Genomic DNA, 16,881 nt, shown 5'->3' with positions numbered 1-16,881 from the left:
AACACGGACAAAACACAAACAACACCGGACAACCAATACATCCTCATGGTGTCTGCCGTCTGCGATGTTGTGTCTCGTGATGTCTGTTACCAAAATATCACGTTGGAGAACCATCTATGACAGGAGATGTCATGTGGAAGATCTAAGGTCTGTGCTGCTCACAGTGACGTTGTAGGAACTATGGTGTTGAAGTGCAGGGGTGCTCTGAAGGCTGCGAGGAGGTGCAGGAAACGAGACGCGTGTGAGACGCGTGTGAGACGTAACGAGAGACGTGCCACTCACACTAGGACGGGCTTGCCGGCGATTCGAGGGTGTCCGAGGACCTCGGCCATGGTGGCTCTGGTCTCATGGATCCGCTGGATGTCGCTGGAGTCCACCACGAACACCACGCCGTGCGACTCTGAGTAATAGTTCTCCCAGATGCCGCGGATGCGCTTCCCGCCGCCGAGGTCGAAGATGGTCACCTGGAACTTGCCTCGTTTCAGGTCCACCTTGGAGAAGCCCACCGTGGGGGCCACATTGACTGGGTTCTCTGAGGGAGAGACATGCGTTACTGTGAGACTACGGTGCGCTTAGCGACCCGCAGTAGCTTTAACCTTGGAGCGAGCTGAACTTGTACCGACTCCGAGAGCGAGACTGGAGAGTTTCAGCCTTTACCCAGAGCTTTACTGCTCATCTCATTAGCGTCCGTCTACATCACACCCTGCTCAAGGCTCTATATCTAACAGGGCATTGCATTGAAGAATATTTAGCTGCTTCTGTCTACTGGGCCAACACAAGACAATGAGACCTGCAGGGGTGGCACGTGCTCGTTACTGTGAGATATGTTGAATGCTAAAATGTTGGGAAACAAAAGCAAACTACTGTACTTTAGAGCCACGCCTTAAAACACATTACAATATTTAGAAGACCTTTTATATATTTAGAAGAAAAGATAGACTTTGAAAAAGAAGAGAATAATAAGTAAATAAAAGCAAGAAATTGCAGTTACAAATGACAAACCAGTATATTAATCACGATATGCTGTATGAAAGGGTGGGTATAAAACACTATGGCATCTGCACCTTGCCATTAGGAGTTTAAGGTGATGGATGAATGGCATACCACACACACACTCACACACACTCAGTGTAGCCTCACCTCCCTGAATGCCCCGCACGGTTGCAGTCTTGCCAGCGTTGTCCAGGCCCACCATAAACAACGTCACCTTCCTGTGAGCACACACAAGCACAACGCTCAATGACTCAGGCTGCGTGTGGGCACAGCCCCGTGAAATGTTCTGGCCCAGGACTGCCACAGTGTGTTGGGATTAGCTGGGGATTTGCACTTTAGTCCTGAAGGATTAGTGGCCAGGTTGTTGGAGGGCAGTGTTAGTGTTTAGCATTCGGTGACACTAAATTAGCAGTAGGCAGCAAGCTTTATCACCGACTTTGGAGTACTCTTTAAGATGGGGTTGTGTAGGGTGACCAAACGTCCGTATTTCCCGGGACATGTCCGTATTTCACGTCCTGTCCCGGGATATTTTTTAAAACCGTGGAAATGTCCTGGTTTTTAAATTACGTTAATCGGGCCATTAATTCTACAGGCACTAGGACCCTGAGCACGGCGCTGTATGACACGGAATCCCTGAGCCTCATCAGTTGAGCCTCATCATACTCAACTGGCGGAGAACCAACAACTTACGTTCGCCACACCCCCCCCCCCCCCCCCCCCCGCTCGACAACTTACGTTCGCCACCCCCCGCTCGACAACTTACGTTCGCCACACCCCCCCCCCCCCCCCCCCCCCCCCCGCTCGACAACTTACGTTCGCCACCCCCCGCTCGACAACTTACGTTCGCCACACCCCCCCCCCCCCCCCCCCGATCGACAACTTACGTTCGCCACTCCCCGCTCGACAACTTACGTTCGCCCCCCCACACCGCCCCCCCCCGCTCCCCCCCGACGGAGTGTTTTTTTCAATAGCCCTGAAATAAATGCTACGGTTTTGTTTTGGTCCGTACAGGGTTGCCAACTCTCACGCATTGAGCGTGAGACACACGCATTTGACCGTGTTTCTTGTCCCGGGCCGCAGCAAGACTGTCAACTATTCGTACGCCATTGTATATGCTATACAATACTTTGTCTAAATACATAGTACTTAGAAAAACAGATTAAAAAAACAACAGAAAAACTATTAAGAAAAACAGATTTAAGCTCCTCTACACTGCAATTACGTGGTCGTGCAGATTAAAAGTACAATTCAGATATCAGCGATTTATGGACAGTTTATAATCAAAATACACTGACTTACCTTGCAGGCTTACGCCACCTTTTCAGCCAGCTACAGCAGCTCGCCATCTCACTAAACCTTATAATCTAGCTTTATAATCAAGCCTAAATGGTCAAGTATCTAAGAGGTTAGGTGAGTGACAGGCAGGGAACGACACCGTGATCGGTCTGTGTCCCGTTAGGCTGCAGGCTGCTTAAACCCTCCAAAACACTTAACTAACTAACTTAACTAACAGTCAAACTAAATACAATTTAAACACAGATATTTAAAAAAGAAAGGTAATTACAGATATTTACAGAAGCAGTTGGTTTTGATATAGTATGTATTAAACTTGGTCGATCCACGATCGTTCAAGATAGCGCTAGCTAACTTTAGAATCCAAACAAGACGCTTTGGTTGCTGTTTACCCCGCGTTCTCTGGCTGCTATGGCTGCAGGTGATTTCACACGTTCTGTCCCGCTGGCACGACCGTCCATATCGGCAGTAGCGCCCCTAGTGGACGGTGTGAGGATGTCAGGCCCAACACCTCACACGTCTCGGTAGCCGCTAAGCGATACAAGAGTCGTTTAGTAACTTTTATTCTGTGAAAAGAAACCGATTACATTGCATACTTGGAGTCGAGGTCCAGTTTTTGTAACCTTCCTACACTCTTCAGTGACAAGTTATGATCAGTGGGATTCATTTTGGAATAAACAAAAACATTTTATACTTTCATATATGCATTTTATTATTTTTTTAGGACAAACATTTTGATATAAACCCTTGAACCCATCCCAATTATATATACCATTTTAATTTTTTTCAAACATTTACACAAGATAGAAAAAAATAACAAATAAGTAAATCACTGTTGCTCTTTGGAACAGTTCTGACATGTTTCTGTTGAGAATATATTTCTTCTCTTCATAATTCTGTTTAAAGAGAAGTCCTTTAGCAGGACACATAACATCAATGCTTTAGGAAGTTGTATGACTGAGACACACACACACACGCACGCACACATAAGCACACTCTCACACTTTAATAGTTGAACCCGTCAATGAGATGGAAGTGCTAAGAAACAGCTTGGCTTTGTTGCACTGTAAAAAAAAACATTTTTTTAACAGATATTTACTGTAAATAAATACAGTATTTTTCTGTCTTTTTCATAATAAGAGAATATACCTGTAAAATACAGGAAAATGACTTTTTTAAATAAAACTCCTTTAAATATACAGTCAAAGTCTGTAAATTTAAATTACAAGAATTTCTTGTTTTATAACAGGATTGTATATTTTTTTAAGGGTCTTGAGTTTTAATTTAGTAGTTATCAGTGTAAAAATGCAGTTTTCAGTGTAAAAACACAGAACAATGCCTTTTTGTTCTTTTGTTCATCGGGGGATGCTCGTGTATCAGCCAGAGAAGGTGTGTCGTATTGTGAGGGCATGTGGGGTCCTGCACAATGTTGCGCACAGGTATGCTGTGCCATTGTTAGAGGTGGTGGAGCACCCAGCGAACCCAGAGCCAGGACAAATTAATGCGCAGCGCAAATTTTAACCAATTATTTTATTGAGTCGCTGATGCTAGTGAGCGCATCACTGATATTTTTAGGTGCATTATATTATTCTGCCAGTGTGCATTATTCTGACCCCACAACATTTAAAGCTTCACACACGCTATCCCATTCAGACCTTTTGCGCTTTGCCGTAATGCCACAACGTGTCAAACAAACATTTTTTCCGCACCTCTACCTCATTCAGGAGCGCCTCTACTTTCACATTCAGTGAAGTTTCTCAACGCCGGAGCACTAAGCCCCTCTGGGGTGGAGCAGTAACCACAGGGGAGCAGCCGGGAGTGGACCGGGCACGACCAGCCCCCGACCCAGAACCAGCCGTCCTCACTCATACACTCAAACTCATATATACATTCGCCCCTATACACCCACAGAACCCCTTATATACCCCCTATCATCACCCGCACACGTAGACCCTCACACATATACACCTACACGCACATGCACATTCACCCCAACATAAAATCCTCCACACATTCGACCACACCCATATACACTCCTGCGCACATATACACACCCCCAAATGTACCCTCAGCCCAATATATTCACACACACCCATATATTCCCCCCCAACATGTACTCCTTCATCTACCTGTACAAAAAGAGACAAGGACAAAGACACACACTCATCCAAACCAACACACCCTCCGCGGCGGGGGTGAATGGCTGGACCAGCAAGGATCGGTAGCAGTCCCAGGACGCCACCAGCCCAGCTCCGCGCTAGTGACCCACACCCGCTCCAGCAGGGGCAGGAAACAGGTGAAGGAAGGCCTTCCCACCCCTCCACCCCCAGTGCTGTGTTGTGTGTAGGTGTTGGTGTATATGCATGTATGGTAGTGTGTGATACTATGGTGTAGTTAAAATTGAGGGGACAGGTGCTAGGACAAACGTGGGCAAAGTCCCGGGCCACTGGTCAGTGTTTGTCCCCTCACAGTCCCTGCACCCCAGAGTCCAGAGGCAGCGCCACCCAAGCACCCCCCACCACCACCAGCCAGGGCAAACACACAAACATCCCAGGCCGGCAGCCCCGACCCCCCAGCCCAGAAAGTGGCCGGCATGAGCAGTCCCCCCGGAGTCGACCCCCAGCCACCAACCGGCCACCCGGGAGCTGGGGTCTGCACCCGTCCAGCCATGCAACTGTCCATCTGGTCCCTGTGCATGTTTCTGTCATCTTGAGGATTCTTACCATTGTGTTAACCTCTTCCCCTACTCCCAGACCCCTCTCTTCTTGACTTCCATCTGTCTTCCTCCGTTATCTGCTCTGTCTCCCCCAGGCTCATTCCTATGTCTCAACCAGACCCCCCACGTTTGCTCTACTCCTCAATCCTGTTCCCTTGCCCCAACCAGTTTCCTCTCCTGGCTGCCCATTTGGGTCAGAGCACTCCGCGGGGTGGGACACTTCTCACCCTCAGTGTTCCCCTTCCTTGTATTGTTTACCTGTTCCATGCCTGTTCAGCCCCTCATTTGTCATGTTTCATCTGTGTCATGTTCCTGTCTTCAATTAGTTTACTCTAGTCTTTGCCAAGTCTGCAGCCATCTTTAAAATGAGTGGTTCATAACAAAATGGCAGTGGATTCTGTATATTAATACAAGCTTTTCATGTGTACAAAATTTTATGTTTGTTGAGGGTTTTTTCTTAACCCTCATGTTGTCTTGATATTCTGTATATACCCTGTAAAAAATGACCATGGCTAGGAAAAACTCCAGGGAGAGATTAGGAAGAACCCATTCTCCATTGGGCGCCCAGCTAGTAGTAGTCCATTTTTATTGTTCCACATCTAGGATGAGCAGTCCCTTCAATGTGGATGTTGGGCCTAAATTATGTGTGTGCAGTGTTGTCCTGAATGAGTGTTCATATTTTTGTGAATTCAGATCTTGAACCGTTCAGTTTACAAACAATTAACGTGAATGTGATTTCTGTCACAGCACTTTATCCAATCTTGGATACACTATAGGAAAAGTAATCAAATTTAGTGTTAAAAAAAGATAATTAAGTGGTTAAATGCGCTCTCTTCAGTTAAATTTGGTGGTGGGTCATTTTTGACCTTTAAGACAACAGAGCTTTTGATTTTTCCACTTGTAGCATGTTGTCTGGCAACCCCCACACAAGCCTTTGTTACTGCCTTGCTGGAAGTTTCCCTATGAATTAATCTGACTCTCCTCATAATCTGTGAGAATCCTAAATTGGCCATGACCAGAGTTTAAGCCCAGACTTAAAATAAGGAGTAATCTTGTGTCACCACCACGAATAAAGGATCACTGTGCAAGCTGTACTTTATTTATTTTACTATCCACAAATTACTCAAGGACTTGATTACCGTAACAAACACAGGACTCCTGAAATATTTTAACAATACCTGGTAACAGTGGTCAATAAATAAACACATAAAGGACTTGATAAAGCAGTTCTTAGGATGCTCTACCCATGCATTTGAAAGGCCTTGGCAGGGCTTTGGAAATTGCTGAGCACATCTGGAACAAAATGTTGCGACGTCTTTTTCTTGAAGATGTAGAAGCCGTTGGTTCAAGGTGTGAAGCTGTAAAATATAATATTTATTAGAACTACAGTAAACTTCATGCTAATTAAATGTTAGAATACTGGTATAACTATGTGCCCCTCTCAGAGCATTCTGACTTACATTCTTGAAGATGTGCAGAGGAGGAGCAAGACTTCTGGCCATCAGGTACCAGACCAGCAGCGCTCCTTGCATTTGATTTCTTGAAGAGGAAACATTAAACAAAACAAACTGACAAAAATGAGAACAAGCTATAAAATAACCAAATGTTTCACTGATTTATGGAACAGTGCATGACATCAAATGATTAGTGTAAAACATTATCCCTATCTTCCAGTGAACACAGATTGTAGGCGTCATCCGAGTGAAAAAACGGAATCCACCATGCCTTTTCACAACCACAGGCTTAAGAGAGTCCTCTACAAATATCTTTGACTTTGCAAGTGAGCAGCTGAAATTTGACTCTCACATATATTGCCATTCTCACCAATGGAGAATTCCATGATATGGTTTGTCTTTGGCACCAAGGAGAGACTTGCTACTCCAGCCACTTTTGACCCATTGTTGCATGGATTAGCTGAGATAAATTTGTCTTGCTCTTCTGGATGAACATGTATAATATCCTCTTCAATAGAAAGTGATTTTTGTTCATAGGTTTGCTCAGTAATATTTTTACACAGTAGCTCTGAATCTTTCATTCCTTTGATAAATTTAAGAACCCATGAATAGTACATAAATAGCAGTGAATGTCAGAGGACAAACCAGAGTCTTCAGTTGCTTCAAGCAACTCGCTTACAGCTCTGAAGGCCTTAGTCTGGAACTGTGGCCCCTGTGGCTTTTGGTTCTTGTCTCCAAAGTGTGTCTTAGTGGTGAAATTCTGTTTGGAGGTAGTTGAAGCCATATCTTACTAACAAGTCTTACTGGACTGGACTGTTCTGGACCCAAGTGGTCCAGACAGTGGTCCAAGGTGTTGTTTTCAGATGAATATTTGCATTGCATTTGCAAATCAATGTCCCAGAGTCTGGAGGAAGAGTGGAAAGGCACATAATCTTGAGATCTAGTGAGATGCTGGTGTTGGTCAACTGTGTTATATCAAGACCAATGTTAGTGCAGCCATCTACCAGGAAATTTTAGAGCACTTCATGTTTCCCTCTGCTGACATGCTTTTTGGAGATGGAGATTTCATTTTCCAGCAGGACTTGGCACCTGTCCACCCTGCCAATACCAATACCAAGTACCAATACCAGCTTTAATAACCACAGTATCACTGTGCTTGATTGGCCAGCAAACTCGCCTGACCTAAACCCCATAGAGAATCTATGGTGTATTGTCAAGAGGAAGATGAGAGACACCAGACCCAAAAATGTAGAAGAGCTGAAGGCTGCTGTCAAAGCAACCTGGGCTTCCATAACACCTAAGCAGTGCCACAGGCTCATCGCCTCCATGCCATGCCGCCTTGCTGCAGTAATTTGTGCAAAAGGAGCTCAGACCAAGTATTGAGTATGTTTACTGTACATGCAACATTTCTGAATTAAAAATAAGTTTCAGTTGGTTTATATAATATTCTAATTTATAGATCCTGGAGTGGGGAGGTCTCCTGGAAGTTCTCTCCTTTGTCTTGACACATTAGATTTATTGACCTTTATTTGATCCACCATCTAATCTTTTAAACTTTTTAACTGCTTAAGTAAGAAAACAAAAGAATAACGTGAATGCAAATGAAATAAATCAAAAGATGTACAGTTGGAGAACAAACACCAAGGGTCACATTAGCTGAGTGGACATTACTTGAACTTGTTACCCCATTTGAAGAACAGATACCATATTGTATTTTACACTACTGTTGGTTTTTGGCGAGGTTTATATGCTGCATATGAGGCTTAAAAGGCTAGTACTTCTCATTCCATGATGCTGGATGGCACTGTCAAGCTATAGCAAAAATATCATTTTATTTCATAATTCAATAACTTGACTAAATATTGTCCAATGAGGACAAGCAAAGAGTCCTCCAAGCACTTCTGGCAAGTTTGTTTACTTGGTGGTGATTTAAAACCTGTGGCACTTTTGAAATGAAGAGTTTTTAGGATGTAGATTATTCTGCCTTAGGGTTGTAAGAAGTCCGAGGGCACCAATGAAATTTATGACCCCCTCTTGTTCCTGGTAGGGATGCTGAACCCTGTCTTTGAAGGTGCTGATAAGCTTATGGTGTTTAAGTTCATCCTAATTTATGGCTGGGTGATTGAGTAACCATGGAGCCAAAGTTGCTTTGACCTTGAAAACTGATGGTAAGATGGTAAAACTCCTTGCGGATGGTATTCATATGGGCCCATTTGCCTATTTTGATTGCAACCAGATTGGAGCCCAACAACTTGATGTCCCATTGGTCTGATCCTACGTCTGCTTTACTTACAACCCCAACAATGTATGATGGTCCTCTTCCTGCACACCCTACTCCACAGCCCAATCTTGTTGCAAGTATTGCACATCAACTTTGTAGCTTGACAATTTCATCATTTTTGCACCGTGCTTTCTGAAACCTTCCAGTGTCTTATTTTCTCCTTTTGACTTACCATGACACTTGCTGCACGTATGAGTGGCCTCAATCTTCACGCATGTTGCCTCCCCTTTCTTGTTGACCTGTGAAGCAACCTCTTCCCACGGCCTGACCGTCTCAGTGGTCAGTGCTCACATCAGCTCATTTTCAAGTTGCAACTTCTGTGAGGCATCTTTGCCTCACAGTCTATGGGAAAATCCAAAGTTCAATACCATTTCAAATAGTCTAAGCTGTTCTAAAGCATCCTAATTACCCTGATTCATTGGGAACAGCTATTTTAATCAACAGGTGAAAAAACAGCTCTCTACAGTTGGTCTGTGGACAGTCATGGTTAAGACAAAGGAACTAAGGACCTGTGGCTGTGCGTTGTGGTTCACAAGTCAGGAAAAGGGCTATTAGACCATATTTAAATGTTTTCAAGTTCCAGTGGCTACAGTGCAAAGCATTATTAAATACAAGATGTTCAGTACTGTGGAAAATCTCTGAGAATGTGGTCGGAAGCTAAAAGTGACACCTGTGCTAGCCTGGAAGATAGAGAGGTGAAAAAGAATCCAGTGATCATCACCAAGGCCAAACTGCTCACCTGCACAACCTCTCTCTTTGTGTCACTGTGACTTCATGTGCATCACCAGCACATTAAGGTAAACAAACACTTTTATAGGATAAACACTTTTACTTGGCTTTTCAGAGGTCACAACAACTGTGTGATATAAAAGTGTCCAGGAGTGATGCTGAGATGGCTTTAATATTATAAATTATGTTGATGGTTTGCTAGCTAGTTAAAGAAAAGAGCTAAATATGCATCAGAAGCTATAGAATATTACCTTTGGAATGTTATGGAATATTCCCTTGTAATTTAAGCTGTATAGTTAACGTTTCCTGGCTTATTCAGTAACTGTCTTTTTCCTTCAGAGTGGTGTCCTTTGACAAACCAGACCAATATTCTCAGACAACTTTGCAAAGCTAATAGGACTAGTTTCAAAACAAATACATTTTGGTTTTGCATAGCCTCCTAGAGAACATTAACTTCTCTGGGGTTAAACTGTTGATACTGAGAATAGCAACTTAACAGATGCACTGACTGATTATGCACTATTATAGACAAGTTTAATCTAATAAATATTTATGTTCATGCATGCATTTGTGACTTTGCATTTGAAAGGTTCCTAATCCTGTCTATGTGCAGATGGTTTTGAGCTACACGTAGCATCCTTAAGCATCCGTAGACCTCTTAGTTTTGTTTGACACATTTATTGAGAAATTTTCATTAAAAGATCTAGATTTATCTATTAAGAGCTAGTGATGGGTAAATGAGGCGTCATGAAGCATTTCGACCCATAGGGAAACTGTATTGATACTGTGTCGATACTGTGTCACTGAATACTGCCACCTACTGGACCTTAAAAATCACTACAGGCAACCTAGTTGACTGATTTGATGACCTAGTCTATGCAAAATGTTTTAAGTCATTGTATTTTATTGTGTATTATAGTATTTCATATATTGTTACATAAAAAAATCTTTGATATTCTTAGATACAGTCAATAAATAATGTGAACATGAAAAAGTGAATGTGTTTGAAATAAGGATGCTTGTGGACTTTTTTTCACAAATTTTTATTCAAAAAAAAAAGTTTTTCCAACGTTTTGAATTTTAGTCTGTTACGCTTTTTTGAAACAACTTCTCCAGCTGTAGAAAATACTTGCTCACACGGAACAGATGAGGCTGGAGTGCAAAGATATTGTAAGGACAGCCGGAAGAGATTTGGATAAATAGTCTTTTGGTTTTGCTAGTATATCAAAGGATTCTGGAGACCTGGCAATATTGCCCTCTGCCAGGTATTTCTGCACCTCCTGGATGGCATCAGCAGTGGCACTTTTGGTTTGTCTGCTTATTTCAGCCAAAGGTTATCTAAAAACAACAATTTGGCATTTAAGTACATGATGTCCAAACAACAAACAAATAATGCTGAATAACATGCCTGATGACCACAGCTGTTGTGAAGACGGTCCAGGCTGGGGCTCGTTTGTGCGTGTACTTTTTGGCCACCATTTTTTTGATGGTCTGAAAATCATTCAAATCAAAAATACATTTAAATGAAAGATGACATAAATTGGATTTATCAACTACTACTTTAGATCATTTCCACACAAACCTTTCTGGTTGGCAAAACATATGAGGGCTCAAGGACTTGAACCAGTTCACATTTCACTGCTGCAGACTACATAGCAGGAAGCTCGCGGCTAAAAGTTGGTGCTGTTCCCTGTACTGTTCCCAGTACTGTTACTGTCCCCGGTACTGTTACTGTTCCCAGTACTGTTACTGTCCCCGGTACTGTTACTGTTCCCAGCCGGTTTCAGTGGAACAGTTGCTGTCCGCGTTTGAAAGATCAAGCTCTCGGCTGGGAGTACACGTACGTCCGCTAGCATCTAGCTGTGACCCGCTAGCATCTAGCCCCGGTTCGCTAGCATCTGGCTCCGGTTCGCTAGCATCTAGCCCCGGTTCGCTAGCATCTGGCTCCGGTTCGCTAGCATCTAGCCCCGGTTCGCTAGCTTCTGGCCCCGGTTCACTAGCTTCTAGCCCCGGTTCGCTAGCATCTAGCCCCGGTTCGCTAGCTTCTAGCCCCGGTTCGCTAGCATCTAGCCGTGATCCGATAGCATCTAGCTAGAAAAGAGCAAGCTCTCGGCTGGGAGTACACCACGAACATCTACTAGTCGAGAGTTTGCTCTTTCAAATGCGGACAGCAACTGTTCCACTGAAACTAGTTGTGATCCGCTAGCATCCAGCTCTGACCATCACTTTGCTGTCGACTATATTGGACACTGAATAAACAATAACACGTAATAACTTGGTGTGTGTCATGAACTTTATTGATACTGATGTAAACCAAACAATCAATAGCTGACGTCCCTTGGCTTGCTCCTAGCTAGATATTGTTAACTAAAGCTGTCAGTATCATTTGTAATATTATAATATATATAATAATAATATGGACTGTTTTACCACTCCGTAGGATGACTAATGGAACCAGCTATACGTTAAATAATAGTTACCTCGCTAGTGCTAGCTGGTGTTAGCTTACCCTGGTATAAGTGAATAAATTATTCTACAAACAATTTGTAGCCTTTATTTAACTTGGAACCGTTCGTTGTTGAATGTTCTCCAACGATACTGGAAACGTATTTAAAATTCAGTCTCGGCAGCGACGACAGTGATGAAGTAAATACACGCTCCATGCCGAGGTGAATTGACAACAACTATCTTCTGCGAGTACCGGAACTTGTTTTACCCGGCGGTGACGTATTTCCACTTTGTTGTGAAAACGGCCCATGTGTTATGTATGATGCATGTGTTGCTTTTCTGGCTCAATGCCTTATAGGCATGCAGCAAGCCGCTGAATTTGCCCCTCTGAATCATTTCACCTGTGCGCTTTACTCAATATGCCGTGTTTCCAGTTAGATTTGAGGCATAAAATGATGCTGGGCCAGGCCAAAGTCAGGCTCCTCATACATATATGAACTAGTTATGTATGATCCAATTGAGTTTTGCCTGGCCCAAGACCTTACAGGCATACAGCAGGCCTCTGAACTTGAATGTGTGATCCATTTCACCTGTGCGCTTAACTACTCAATATGCTGTGTTTCCAGTTAGATTTGAGGCATAAAATGATGCTGGGCCAGGCCAAAGTCAGGTTTCTCATACATATTTACCTACTCATACATACTTACCTACTCAATATGCCGTGTTTCGAATTAGATTTGAGGTATTAAATGATGTTGGATCAGGCTAAAATCACGTTCCTCTCTTAGGGAGTGACCTGTTCTTCATGATGCATTTGTTATTTCTCTGGCCCACCATCAATAAGGCTTTCAATAAGCCTCTGAAACTGCCCCTTTAAATGCATTTCACCTATATGCCCACTGCTCAATATATCATGTTGTGTGCGGGTATTACTTCTTCCGATTAATTTGTGTTCTAGAACAGCATTTCTGTGTTTTTAGTTTTCAAATCTAAGAATATGTTTCCTTACGTTAGAAATGCTGACGAATTCAATCATCATGTACAAATCACGTACAATTGGAACAACTTGAAATAGAAACCATTTACAAAAGGAATGCTTTCATTACATTTTTATTTTTTTTCTACATTCACAAAATCAGTATGGGAATAATGAATAGTTTTTTTGATTTTCCGATTATAATTGTCAATTGAATATCAAATGAACAAATGATACACGGATTGAAACCACTCGATATGTCGTGATAAAAAGGGAGCACAAACGAACAAAACAAATACAAGCCAGGGAAGGGAGCTGGCTGAAAACAAAAGCACATGGAGGAAATCCACTCAACGTGTCGTGATCAAAAAGGGAGCACAAATGAACAAAACAAATACAAGCCAGGGAAGGGAGCTGGCTGAACACAAAAGAACAAAAACTAAAAAATATATAGAGAAGAAACAGCTTGGGGAAAACTTGAGAAAGGCCAGAAAGGGCGCAGGAGAAGAGACCTCGAAAAATAGTAGAGCGAGAGAGAGAGAAACGACTGCTCAATAACCGGGTATAAGGCTGGCTGCAAGAGCGAGAGGCAACAAACAACTCAGCAGTGAGGCACTGCAACCGTGCCCATTAAATAGGGGAAGGCACAGCTGCAGGTCCTCACCACTGATTGCGTCTCCCATGAGTATTAGCTTGTGGGTTCCCTCCAGTGGCGACAGGAGGGATGGTCCTGGACCCAGCCCTGACATTACCACGAGTATTAGCTCGTGGGTTCCCTCCAATGGCAACAGGAGGGATGGTCCTGGACCCAGCCCTGACAGAGCCCCCCCTCCTAGGCCCGAGACCCCGTGGGCCCAGAGCGATGGCCCTGTCGCGGTAGAAGCCAGAAATCAGGGCTGGACTCAGGATACGGGACCGGGGAACCCAGGAGCGCTCCTCGGGGCCGTACTCCTTCCAATCGACGAGGAACTGCTCGCGACCCCGGACACGGCGCACGTCCAACAAACGGCGGACGGTGTAGGTGGGGAACCCGCTAACGACACGCGGGGCGGCAGCCTGCGGGCCGCCGCACAGAAATGGCCGAAGGAGAGACACGTGGAACACGAGATGGAGGATGGAGCAATCCTCTAGGTTTACTGTGCGGTGCCTTGCCCCGATTACAAGTCTCACAGGTGGCCACGAAGGACCCGACCGCCTGATCCATCTGAGGCCACCAGAACCTCTGTCTGATAAACTCCAAAGTCCTACATGCCCCAGGGTGGGCCGTGAAACGTGCCGTATGACCCCAGGTAAGGACCTTGCGCTGCACCGCGGTAGGCACGTAAAGACACCCAGGTGGTTCCCCACCAGGACCAGGCTCCTTAGGGAGCTCCTTAAGGACCAGTTTTTCAATGTCCCACTCAATGGGAGCGACCACCACCTCAGGGGAGAGCACGGTCCCGGGGGGGTCGGTCTCGGGATCCGGCTCCCACTGCCTGGACAGGGCGTCGGGCTTCGTGTTTTGTGACCCCGGGCGGTAGGACAGCGTAAACTCAAAGCGGCTAAAAAACAAGGCCCACCTAGCCTGTCTGGGGTTGAGCCGTTTGGCCTGCTGGAGGTAGGACAGGTTTTTATGATCTGACCATACTAGGAAGGGATGGCAGGCCCCCTCGAGCCAGTGGCGCAATTCCTCAAGTGCCAGCTTGACGGCTAATAACTCCTTGTCCCCCACGTTGTACCTCCGCTCATGACCTAAAAGAAGTATTTAGTAAACGTAAAGCCGGCTTCTTACCCATTCACACAGCTCACGACATCTCCATCGATCTCCAGCATAACACTTCTCCTCCTAGGGGGTGGTTGTTTTCATTAGCTTTGCCCGAACGCAAAGCTATGGAGTAATACATCCAGGAATCCCTTGCTGTTGGGATTATTCGGCCGTCCACGTCTCCAGCCGGGGCTGGATTTTTCTTTGTGGGGAAAAAGGACGGGGGGGCTCAGGCCCTGCATTGACTACAGGGGTTTGAACAAAATCACAGTTAAGGACCGTCATCTCCTTCCTCTCATGTCATCCACTTTTGAAGCATTACAGCAGGCGTCGGTTTTCACCAAGTTAGACCTGCGGAGTGCTTACAATCTGTTACGGGTGAGAGAAGGAGATGAGTGGAAAACCGCTTTCATCACGCCCTCACTCCTTCTAGAGAATCACCTGTATGTCAAGCGAGAGAAATCAGTTTTCCATGCTGAAGAGGTTTCATTTCTAGGGTTCGTGGTTTCGAAAAACTAGCTGGCCATGAATACAGCTAAAACTCGCGCTGTAGCCCATTGGCCCACTCCCACGTCGGTACGCCTTGTTCAACGCTTCCTTGGTTTCGCCAACTTTTACAGACGCTTTATCAAGGGCTACAGTTCCTTAGCTGCCCCTCTCTTCGCTCTCACCAGTAAGAAAACGGAGAGGTTCGTATGGACCCCTGAGGCTCAAAAGGCGTTTGAGGACCTTAAGAAATGCTTCATAGGGGCTCCGGTTTTGCGAGTGCCCGACCCTGAATTACCCTTCATCGTAGAAACCGACGCGTCCGACATGGGAGTAGGGGCCATCCTGTCCCAACGGGTGGGCGAGCCACCGCGATTGCACCCGTGCGCTTACTTCTCGCATCGTTTTACCCCCGCAGAAGTAAGCGCACGGGTGCAATCGCGGCGGCTCGCCCACCCGTTGGGACAGGATGGCCCCTACTCCCATGTTTTCTTACTGGTGAGAGCAAAGAGAGGGGCAGCTAAGGAACTGTAGCCCTTGATAAAGCGTCTGTAAAAGTTGGCGAAACCAAGGAAGCGTTGAACAAGGCGTACCGACGTGGGAGTGGGCCAATGGGCTACAGCGCGAGTTTTAGCTGGATCCATGGCCAGCTGGTTTTTCGAAACCACGAACCCTAGAAATGACACCTCTTCAGCATGGAAAACTGATTTCTCTAGCTTGACGTACAGGTGATTCTCTAGAAGGGGTGAGGGTGTGATGAAAGCGGTTTTCCACTCATCTCCTTCTCTCACCCGTAACAGGTTGTAAGCACTCCTCAGGTCTAAACTTGGTGCAAACCGATGCCTGCTGTAATGCTTCAAAAGTGGATGACATGATAGGAAGGAGATGACGGTCCTTAACTGTGATTTTGTTCAAACCCCTGTAGTCAATGCAGGTCCTGAGCCCCCCGTCCTTTTTCCCCACAAAGAAAAATCCAGCCACGGCTGGAGACGTGGACGGCCGAATAATCCCAACAGCAAGGGATTCCTGGATGTATTACTCCATAGCTTTGCGTTCGGGCAAAGCTAATGAAAACAACCACCCCCTAGGAGGAGAAGTACCGGGGAGGAGATCGATGGAGATGTCGTGAGCTCTGGGAATGGGTAAGAAGCCGGCTTTACGTTTACTAAATACTTCTTTTAGGTCATATGCGACAGGGACCTTATCAAGGCCCTTGATCTCTCCCTGGCCTTCCCCTTGGGGTGTCCGGAGAGGAGTCAAGCACGACTTCTCACACACCCCACCCCAACGACTGATGGTAAGATTAAGCCAATCTATGTCTGGGTTATGGCATTGGAGCCAAGGGGAGCCCAAAATAAGTCGGAGACTGGGTGCTGCTATAACGTAGGGGGTGATGGTTTCATGGTGAGTACCTATTTCAACAAACAGAGGAACATTTTGGTGGGTGATTTGTCCAGAGGTAAGCACACAACCATCGACTGCAGATACCGAGAGCGGTTTGTCCAAGGGGACCAGGGGAATAGCGAGAGACGACACAAGAGAGGCGTCGATGAAATTACCCGCGGCACCCGAGTCGACTAACGCCAGCAGCCTATGTTCACTGGACCCCCTCCATGAGATGACCACCTGGGGAGTTAGACCTGAAGCAGGGGAATAGCTGTCATGACCCATCGGGTGTACCCTATTCACCGATGGGTCTGCTCTTTTCCCTGCAGTTCGGGGCAGTTAGTGATTTTGTGTTCGGGGTCCCCACAATAAAGG

The 16,881-nt window shown here is 45.4% G+C and overlaps 1 protein-coding gene and 1 long non-coding RNA gene across 2 annotated transcripts; both read right to left on the bottom strand.

The window, feature by feature from the left end:
- Positions 1 to 278: 278 nt before the first annotated feature.
- On the bottom strand, positions 279 to 2,685 carry LOC143485277 (ADP-ribosylation factor-like protein 13B). Its single transcript, XM_076984660.1, has 3 exons — positions 2,293 to 2,685; positions 1,141 to 1,211; positions 279 to 532 (listed from the first exon to the last, which is right to left on the bottom strand). Exons 1-3 carry the CDS (start codon positions 2,337 to 2,339, stop codon positions 279 to 281), a joined length of 372 nt encoding a protein of 123 aa, XP_076840775.1. The 5' UTR covers positions 2,340 to 2,685.
- Positions 2,686 to 6,220: 3,535 nt separating this feature from the next.
- Positions 6,221 to 9,974, bottom strand: LOC143485295 (uncharacterized). The gene is made up of 3 exons (XR_013122835.1): positions 8,910 to 9,974; positions 6,463 to 6,541; positions 6,221 to 6,360 (listed from the first exon to the last, which is right to left on the bottom strand). It is a non-coding gene; the product is annotated as an uncharacterized LOC143485295 (long non-coding RNA).
- Positions 9,975 to 16,881: the final 6,907 nt, after the last annotated feature.

Source organism: Brachyhypopomus gauderio, chromosome 21 (assembly GCF_052324685.1).
Source record: "Brachyhypopomus gauderio isolate BG-103 chromosome 21, BGAUD_0.2, whole genome shotgun sequence".
Lineage (NCBI taxonomy): Eukaryota > Metazoa > Chordata > Actinopteri > Gymnotiformes > Hypopomidae > Brachyhypopomus > Brachyhypopomus gauderio.
The sequence above is the reverse complement of the archived record's forward strand: the minus strand, read 5'-3'. Positions and strand labels throughout refer to the sequence as shown.